The sequence below is a fragment of the Ascaphus truei genome, chromosome 2 (assembly GCF_040206685.1).
Source record: "Ascaphus truei isolate aAscTru1 chromosome 2, aAscTru1.hap1, whole genome shotgun sequence".
Lineage (NCBI taxonomy): Eukaryota > Metazoa > Chordata > Amphibia > Anura > Ascaphidae > Ascaphus > Ascaphus truei.
This window is the reverse complement of record NC_134484.1, coordinates 200,641,361-200,650,709: the sequence shown is the minus strand read 5'-3', so window position 1 is coordinate 200,650,709 and position 9,349 is coordinate 200,641,361. Positions and strand designations below refer to the sequence as shown.

The window sequence follows — 9,349 nt, the reverse complement described above, 5'->3', positions numbered from 1 at the left end:
CGTAACGCAACCTATGGTTGTTGGGTCCGTCCAGTCACACCCCTGACGAAGCTTTACCAGCAAAACGTTGCATTGGGCTGACGTCACAGTTTTTTCGCCCCTGCTTTCTCATAGAGAACCTCAGAAAGCTGACAGCTCAGCACGCCTCTCCGCCTCTTGCGGGATTTTCCCTCTGCTGACAACTGCATCAGATCTTCCCTATTTTGCCTTGCTTCCGGATGATATGCCTGGTGGGTGGTTCATATCTCTCGAATTATTAACAGGAGAATCCCCCAGTGATGCACTCAACCTCACAGAAAAGTGTGAAAAAATAAAACATATAAAATTATAACCTTTATTAAATACCAATAACATAATATCAAATATCAATAATATCAATACCAAAAGGGGCGATGGGAGGATGAAATAACAAAATTTGTTGGAGCAACAAAGAGAAGAGAGGCTTGAACAGCAGCACCTGGAAGATCCTGGGGGAGGCCTGTGACGGTGAGGGGGTAACGAGGCTCTCAATAAAGGTTTAAGCCCATTTGGTTACCTCTGATCCATGTATTGGTGTTCAAGAGCATTAGCTCTTGAGTCCAACAGTTGTACATGCATACTGTGTAAATGTGCGACAATAAAGAATTTTTATGTTTTTGCCTTTCCAGGGATGCCAGCAAGCAGGGATTGCTATGGTATGAGTTTCAAGGGGGGTTTGTGGAGAAATTGTTGTCAGAATGTGTCTAGGTAGTTGGGGTTCTGAGTTGTCGGCTCCCCTAAAAATGTACCCGAGAATCATGCTTGGTTCTCGGATACATGTAGGCACATTGTCCCGGCAATGTCTCCTCTTGAAAACGCTTGTGTGACTCACCGCTAGGGTTCCCTGCTTCAGCACAGACCAGAAAGGTAAATGGGGCAAAGGGATGTAAAGTGTTCCTGTAACTATGAGGGGTCCCTAGGTTAAGGGGGAAGCCCAGTTACTGCCCAGGAAGCCCAGAACCTGTATTGGGGTTCATGGGCACTCCAACCATAATTATGAGGTTGTGAGGGGACTCTTAAAGTCCAGTCCAAGCTATGAGATAGTGTGTGGGGAATAAAGGCTAATAGAAAATAAAGTGCGGCTTTCTATTCTATTCCCCATATCCAGAGACTTAGGATATAGTACAAGGATATTTTATTAATAGTTGTTTAATATGCTATATACTGTTGTGCACGGTAAATGATCTGGGACTTTCAGAACCAATGTTCCGACAGGCTACCAAGGCTACCAAGTTTGGTGCCAGTAAGTCTGTAGGATATCGAAGTTGAAAGCCACCAGAGGATGCCTGAGGTGTGAAGACCATTTGGGTTACAGGGAAGGGCTCAAGTGCCCACATCCTGGGATGAATGGAAGTCGTCTGGACTACCATTTGCCCCACCAGACTTCGAGGAGCCCACTCAGCGGTTAGCATCTAAATAGCAAAGGACTATGTGGAAAACTTGTGCATGTCCCTTGGCAGATCAGGGCCACCAACAGGGGGGGAGAAAGGGCACTGGCGTCCCGGGTCCCGTGGGTCAGGGGGGGCCCGGCAGCTTGGGCCCCCTGCGCGGCCGGGCACCAGTTAATAATAATAATAAAAAAAATTTAAAAAAACCCTCGCTGCACCCGGGTTTTTTTTTTTTATTACTCATTTGAGGAACCCTTCTGGAATTAAAATTGAGTCAGGTATGTACCTGTGTGTATTAACCCTTGTCACATATCCAAGTCACCTGCTCCCAAGTGTGCCTTTCTAGACATATATAATAGGTGTGTATCACTACTTAGTGTGACCAATAGTGCTCATATATATATTTTTACATTAATTAATGTATTTTTCTTTTGAGTGAAAGTTTTTTTTTTATATAACTTGTCTATACCTTGCAAGGTTTTACTTTGTTTCGTCTCCTCTGTGACAAATATAAAAAACATAATATAATTTTTCTAAACAGTTTTCTTAATGGTGTTATCTATTTCCTATCCCATTCTTGTTCTTTTATTTCTTTGGAAATGTATTATGATGTAGTCGTTAGACTAGCATCATGGGCTTGCCTCTAGTGATGTCATTATGTTATGGTAACCCAACTACAGTACTTCACTTGAGATCACTAACGCCTAGATTTAGTAAATGATGCTAAGCCTTGGCACACATTATGTTGAAATGGCCTTAGGATGTTCGAAAGCATTTAGTAAACGTGTGTATCTTCATGAAAATAAAACAGAGAGTTTATCCATTTGATTTCAGACCTTTATCCTAGAACTAGATATAGTGAAATCTCCTCCATGACAGCAATTCGTTGAAATCAGTGTATGCTGGCAGATATGATTACTGGTTCAGATTTGCTTGAAGGAAACAGGTTTTGGGAAGGAAGATTTGCATCTTAGGAGGCGGTGTCTAGCCTTATAATTAATTCCCTGAAATAGTAAATGTAAACAGTCACTTGTTTATCCTCTCTTTTCACATACTGTACTTATTCCTTGAAATGCTTAGTCTGATCAGACAGGAAATTAATTATGTGACGCCTACTTTAGGGATCATGAAAACATTCATATTGTAATGTGGTAATTATCTAAGGATAACTCAATCCGTGAAGTGGTAAAAGATGACAAATGTCAAAATACAGTTTTTTCGGATGAGTGATTTCATAGTGGGAGCATGACTACAGAAAGTTAAATTAATATAAAAACTTTTAAATAATTTACCTTAACTGAAAACATTATGGGGAATATTCTACATGAGCCGAAGAGGTCGATAGGCCGAAATTCCCCATTGCCTGCCTCCCCTCCATATAAATATTTTTCCTTAAAGGTTAAAAAAGGCCCCAAAACACAGACACTTCTTTGGTCTGCTATGTTCATTGTGTGACCTATTCGCACCAACATTTAACTACCAGCAATAGCAAAAAGGAGAGTATCCTATTAGGGGTTTCCCTTTAAAGTTTTGGAGTGGAATAAAGGACATTAAAGGTGGACCAATAATGATTATCAGCTGTAAAGATAGCAATAGGTCTATAATATTTTGGGATATTAGTGAATTTACGACTCTACCTTAGAGAGTAAGCAGAATCGCGTTCTGCAGAAGGCAGCATTTTCTTAGTGAATTAGGCACCCAAGTATTGGTTTACAATGAGATCATACTGCCCTAATCTTAATCTAACTACATTTACCTTTCTAATAATATACAAACAAATAGGTTTTAGAAAAAAGTACGCCTAATGTTTACTCATGTATATACATTCTACCTGTATGTAGAATAGTGTTTAGTGAATATAATAAATGGATGTGGGGAAAGGATATATTTATCAAAATATTCTAATCCCTTCACTGATGCTGCTTCTCCAGTTTCCTTAAAAGATTCAAAAGATACAAAAAACTTTTAAGGGAGAACAGCCCTCATGTATATAGACTTAAGGCCTGTAGTTTGCTTGCAAGGAGTAGAAAAGTAGGTGATCAATTCATCCTTTTCACAATGCCATTGATTTGAGAGAGCATCGCAAAATACGTTTCAGGCCATAAACGGCCTTTCTTCGGGTGAGTAGCACTTAGCACCTACAGTAGTGAACGGTTTGTTGCTTAGCGTTTTGCCTTGTTGTATCATTCCGTGTTAGTCTTCAGTTTCTTCACACATAATACTGATGGATCTTTATAATAATGTATAATGTACCTGTATTCTAGAGCATCTTCAGCTAATAAGCAATTGCACTGGGCCACTAACAGGAAATAGTCAACTATTATATGTGATTTGCATGCAAGTCTACATCTGCTGCAGTATGTGATTAAACCATAATTTTTGTGGATCAAAAAGTAAAGCTCGTGGACTGCTTAATAAGTATAATATGTATGCTGAGTAAGATATTTGTGCACGAAGTAGATATTTCCATGATCTTTAATGTGCTAGTAAATAATCAGATCTGTGTTCGGTTGAAAACTGAGAAAAAAGAGACACCAAAAAAACCTAAAAATGGACTATGTATTACTTGTATTTTATATTTGTACTTAATGTGGAAAGTTCAAGCTACATGATTCCAGGTTTCTGGGTAACAAAACCATTCTCCCATCAGAGAAATTGTTCATTTATTCTTCATGTGGAAGTTAGGTTGCTTTGCTGCTCTGCAGTGCTTTAAACTTTTGAGCAAGGAGGAAATGGTCAATATGACATAATCATTCATATATGGGTGCATTAGTTAGCTGTTATTGTAATGTGTTTGTCAAAAATGAAGATGGCAGCTCTTTGTTCCTATAATCAGGGTATAGCAATATGTGTATGATCAGGGCATACATGTGGGTGTTCAGTCTACTATACAGTCAATTTGTGGTTTCATTAGAGCGAAGATAAGAAACAGTCACAATGATTGAACTGTCAGCCAAGCTTTCACCCAGTGGTTTCTTGCAAGGTGAGGAGTTTGCCTTCTAGTGTAACCAGATCTGTTTCTTTCATCCTGTACAGCGAGCTGCTTTTATAATTTCTCACGCAAATCACATACTTTTCATGTTGTGAACTTTATGCAATCCCTTCAACCATCACAAAGCAAACTGCTGAACATACGCGTCACACACAGAAAGGATTGGGGTTTTTTTTTTTTTTTTAATGAACACTTTTATTTGAAAATAAGCCATATGCCTGAGTTCAATAAAATATACATATAAAAACACAAATACAAAAATCACCTGCTCAACAGTGGCAGTGGTTAGGCCTTTGCAAATACGTTACAACTGTAATAAATCTCTATTTTAGCCCGATTCGAGCTTAAATTTGAATACCACCAGTTTAAGATTTCATTGGACCACAAATAATAAGTGGTAACCTGTCATTAACGATTTTTGTTTACAAAAGTGTAAAAGAAAAAAATAAAGTATAAATAATTTACGACACAAAATGTTTGCTCTAGCCAATTTTTGGCACAGCGATGCATCTGTCTACAGCAGAAATGACCTGGGAACCTGTAACTATCACTATTTTGGCACAATGTAACACGTGTAATTTGCCTAATTCATCTCACGTATCCCCTTTACAAAAGATTTGGCATGTCAAGAAAGATAGAGAGAAAGAGAAGAAATATATACCACAAAAAAAAAGAAAGGAATATGTGACAACCAGGAAAAAAATGGCTGAAGTCAAGATCATTTGATGCTTTGGGAACAAGAGAAATTTCATTACAAAAGTTTAGTGTTTCAAAAAAACATTTTTCATAGGCACTTTATTTTAAAAACCTGTATTGCATCACTATAGCTATAAACGTATATATATATTTAAGATTTGTATTGAAGAAAAAAGTGCAGCAAGAAGGTCCCTTTTACACCTCTCATTTTAAGACATATACCAGTGCAGAGTATGTGGCCCAGCCACACTAATATCTTAGAGGGGTCTGGACCATTAAATAAACCTTTGGCACTTCTGAAGGGCTACAATCACATTACTAGGGCAATGGGTATTCAAGACTTAGGCTACCCATAGGTGTTATCATCTCAAGGAGCACTGAGGCACTCTTGGGTGACAGTAATATATCACCATATGACAGCCCAATTCTTAAATGCTTCATTGCTTACAAAACAAGGATTAACTAGGGAAGTGATTCCTTACCAAGGCATAAATGATGGAGGTAAACCCATTGGGATATTACTTGATGGCAACCCTACTGTACTAATGGGCCCTTATTGCTTTTACAGAATCTGGAACCACAGGGATAGCTAAGAGGTATATTTACTGATTGCAACCAAACACACTGGCCCTATTAATGTCACCCCTTCAGTCCCAGTGGGATACTCTTTATTACTAAAGGCATGAATATTAAGGGCAGGCGGCATATAAATACAAAAAGATGACGCAGATTTTAGTGGATGCTACAGCCAGCATACCTTTCCATTCCCCTGGTTCCACACCCCCATCTCCTTTCATTGTCATGCTAGCAGCGTCTCAGGCCGAAAGGGATGGTAAGTTCCAGGGGTCCTCATGGTGCACAACAGCTCAGGGTTTCCCAGATGATCTGAGAAAGCCTTGATGGAGCAGGGGGGTGGGAAGAGCTGGGAGTGATGAGGTGGTGCACGGCGGGGCTGCTGCTGATCCTCCCTGGGGTCCGCAGCTAGCTGTTGCCCCTCCCTCCTTGGATCCATTAGCAGTAACAGAGCTTCGGGCATGCAATACCTGTAGAGTTGTAAGTGCAAGGATGCCGCATTACTACCAAGGGAGCTAAGAGGGAAGAGGGCGGATGGGTGAGGCAGAGCACCGGCTGGGGGGTATGACATAAGAGGGTAAGAAGGGCCAGATGGGGGAGAGTGCAGCAAGGCACCTGATGGCCACAGCATTCTTCCACTAGGTGATCTGGGGTCCACATCTAAGGTCTCTCTCCTCTGAAAAGGTCTGCTCAGGATGCTGTCAATGGCAAAGGAGCTGTAGAACTTGGTCCCTGAGCTGGTCTGCTTGGCCGACCGGTTGGTGTTGGAGGAGCTGGTTGTGGAGGAGGATGGTGGGGATGAAGGTGCCATGAGCAGCCTACTGGCTGAGGGAGCAGTGCTGGCGCTTGCTGCCCCTGAGGGCATCAGTGGGTGATGCGGCTGCTGTTCCGGCAGATCCTGCTCTTTCATGCATTTGGTGGCTCTGTTGAGCCTCTTTCTCCTGCGCCTGAAGACCCCGTCTGCAAAGGTGTACTCGCTGTTGGGGTTCAGCATCCAGTAGTTGTCCTTGCCCCAGGGCCGAGAGGGGTCCCGCAGCACCTTGACGAAGCAGTCATTGAGCGACAGGTTGTGCCGCACCGAGTTCCTCCAGCCCGTGTAGCTCCCCCTGAAGAAGGGGAACTTCTTCATCAGGTAGTCATTGATCTCCGCCAGGGTCAGGCGCCCGCTGGTAGAGTCCCTGATGGCCATAGCTATCAGTGCGATGTAGGAGTAAGGGGGCTTGGGGCGGCGGGTGTAAGTCTTGGCTTTGTTTCCCTCGGGCGCTAGGGTGGTGCACCCTGCAGCCCCCTCTCCTCCTTCCACTTCTCTTCCTACCCCCGGTGTCACTCCCCCCTCCACTTCTTCATCTTCCTCCTCTCCTCCCAGGCTGCCGGTGTCCGTGTCCATTTCGGAGTCCCTGGGGCACAGGGCTGGAGGGGGGCTGTTGGCTACAAAGTCTCCATCCGAGCCCAGCTCGTCCTCCGGGCTTGAGAGAGGGGATGGCAGGCTGCCCTCCAGGTCATTGGCGCACACCTTGTCCTCGTAGGCTGCCTGGGCAAACACCTCCAGACTCATACCGGATAGTGCTGCTCAAGTGCCTCCTGCAGCCTCTGGCAGCTCTACCTGCAGGGTCCTCTCTTCTGCAGGGGTTTTTAGCAATCTAGCATGGACTTCACCCTCTACCTCCTGGGTCTGTTCAGTGTCTCTTGTGTTCGTTAAGTGTGATTCACTGGCAGCCACACTCTGTGTCATTGATGGCTCCCCAGAGCACAGGGGCGTCTTGCTGGCTCTTTGAATATCTCGCTTTGAGACGTGAGTGCGGTCTCCTGTCTGCAGTTGCTGAGATCAGGCAGCCACTGCGGGTTGCAGGCTTTGCGCTCAGAGTTCAGGTGAAGTTTTGGCAAAGTGCTGCCACATTCCTGATACTCCCAGCACAAGGTGAGAGGACCGGGGGGTGGCAGCAGGAACCACAGCTGTAGCTTGTCGGTAGGTCTTCTTGTCAAGGGATGTCAGATCCCTTCAGTCTGGTCCTGAAGCTTCCCCAGCAGCTGCCCTTGTTATTATTATTGTTGTTAACTCGCTCTGCCTCCTTACAATCGCTTCAGTGCATTATAATAGATCAGTGGGAGGGAGGAGTCACACAACTCACCTACTTTATCTCCAACAAATCACAGGCTCTAAGCCACCAAGGAGGAGGCAGCAAAGGTAGTCTGGATATAATGAGAACATAGCATTATCCTAATGACCCTAAAACATCTGTTTGGGTGTCATTACACATATGCATTTGTTAAACACCTCCCCTTTCCCCTATGCAGCCGCCCTCCTCCCCCTGGCTCAGTGTAATTCCAGTGATCAGAGCAGCAGGTGTCTCCAGGTGTAAAGTGCAGTTTGACTTGTAGGTGGCAGAGAAGCACCAGATATATAGGTTAGTTGTATGTTTTACTGGACTCAAGTATAAAACGAACATTGCCATTACATGTGGGGGAAACCTGAAACCTTTTGCACAGAATAAAGTATTTGTTTCTACATTGCCTTTGTCTCACTTATATAAACATGTTAATGTATGTACGACACAGCATTATATACGTACATTGGTTAGCTCACTTGTGATCTAGTGCCCCCCCCCCCCCCTCATTATTTAACTCTCCTTTATTTTGCATTAAACTTTGAGGGTTTTACTTTTTCAGTTTTTACACACTTTTTTGCATATAGTATTTTTTATCATCTCCTCTAGGTGTGCTAGGTGACATTTTTATTGGGATTTCGGAAGCTCCTGTAAAAACGTCAGCATGCATTTTATTTTACACAATCAAATGTTCAAAGTGCTTTTAAAACAGATAAATGCGGTTTATGAAGAAGACTCGGACATCTACAATAAAAACTAAAATATAAGGTTATCGCTCAGGTCTAGAAACACACATATATATATATATATATATATATATATATATATATATATATATATATATAGATATATATATAGGTTAAATACATATATATATATATATATATATATATATATCTATATATATATAGATATATGTATATATATATATGTATTTACATTTATATATATTTTTTTTAAAGACGTTATTGGACTAAATATACGAATATTGTTAAATGTAAGTATATATGTAGCAATTACGTACACTATAGTAAATACTCGTGTGTCCTATCTATCTACAGTACATGTGTATGTTCTTTATTATATATGCTATGTTTACTTTGCAATTAGTGGAATGTATTCAAGTCCGGTGTAAAAATATTTACATAAATATAACCTTAGTTTAATCTTTTTCAAGTGACTCAAAGTTCTGGGAAAAAATATAATATTCCTTTTGGACATAAGTTATAACACCATGTCACTGCTCGGGGTAAGCTTCCTCTATTTCCTGCCTTTGTTGTACATTGCAAGGGATAGGCATATATCTTCTCAATCTACCTTTGATGTTTATTTTATTACCTTTCCACCATTTGTGTAGAAACTGTGCACATTGTCTCTTATCTTCATTCAAAGAACTTTAAAGTAGTTTCAAATATTATAGGTAAACATGTTAGGGATTTCAATTCAATGGCAGCACTTCAAGTTTAGAGAAAGCAACATTTCCTAAATTAAAGTGTTAGGTTGGGACAAAACGTTAAACCGATCATCAATTGATCCATATTGCAAAATCATGGTCTCTGTATATGACATGAAGAGTT

At 41.5% G+C, this 9,349-nt stretch overlaps 1 protein-coding gene across 1 annotated transcript; it reads right to left on the bottom strand.

Annotated features, from left to right (window-relative positions):
* Positions 1 to 4,570: 4,570 nt before the first annotated feature.
* FOXQ1 (forkhead box Q1) lies at positions 4,571 to 7,813 on the bottom strand. Its single transcript, XM_075585816.1, has one exon. It carries the CDS (start codon positions 7,220 to 7,222, stop codon positions 5,894 to 5,896), a length of 1,329 nt encoding a protein of 442 aa, XP_075441931.1. The 5' UTR covers positions 7,223 to 7,813; the 3' UTR covers positions 4,571 to 5,893.
* Positions 7,814 to 9,349: the final 1,536 nt, after the last annotated feature.

Bases quoted from the DNA above. Each gene is read 5' to 3' on its own strand.
- FOXQ1 (XM_075585816.1), bottom strand. From the start codon at position 7,222: ATGAGTCTGGAGGTGTTTGCCCAGGCAGCCTACGAGGACAAGGTGTGC.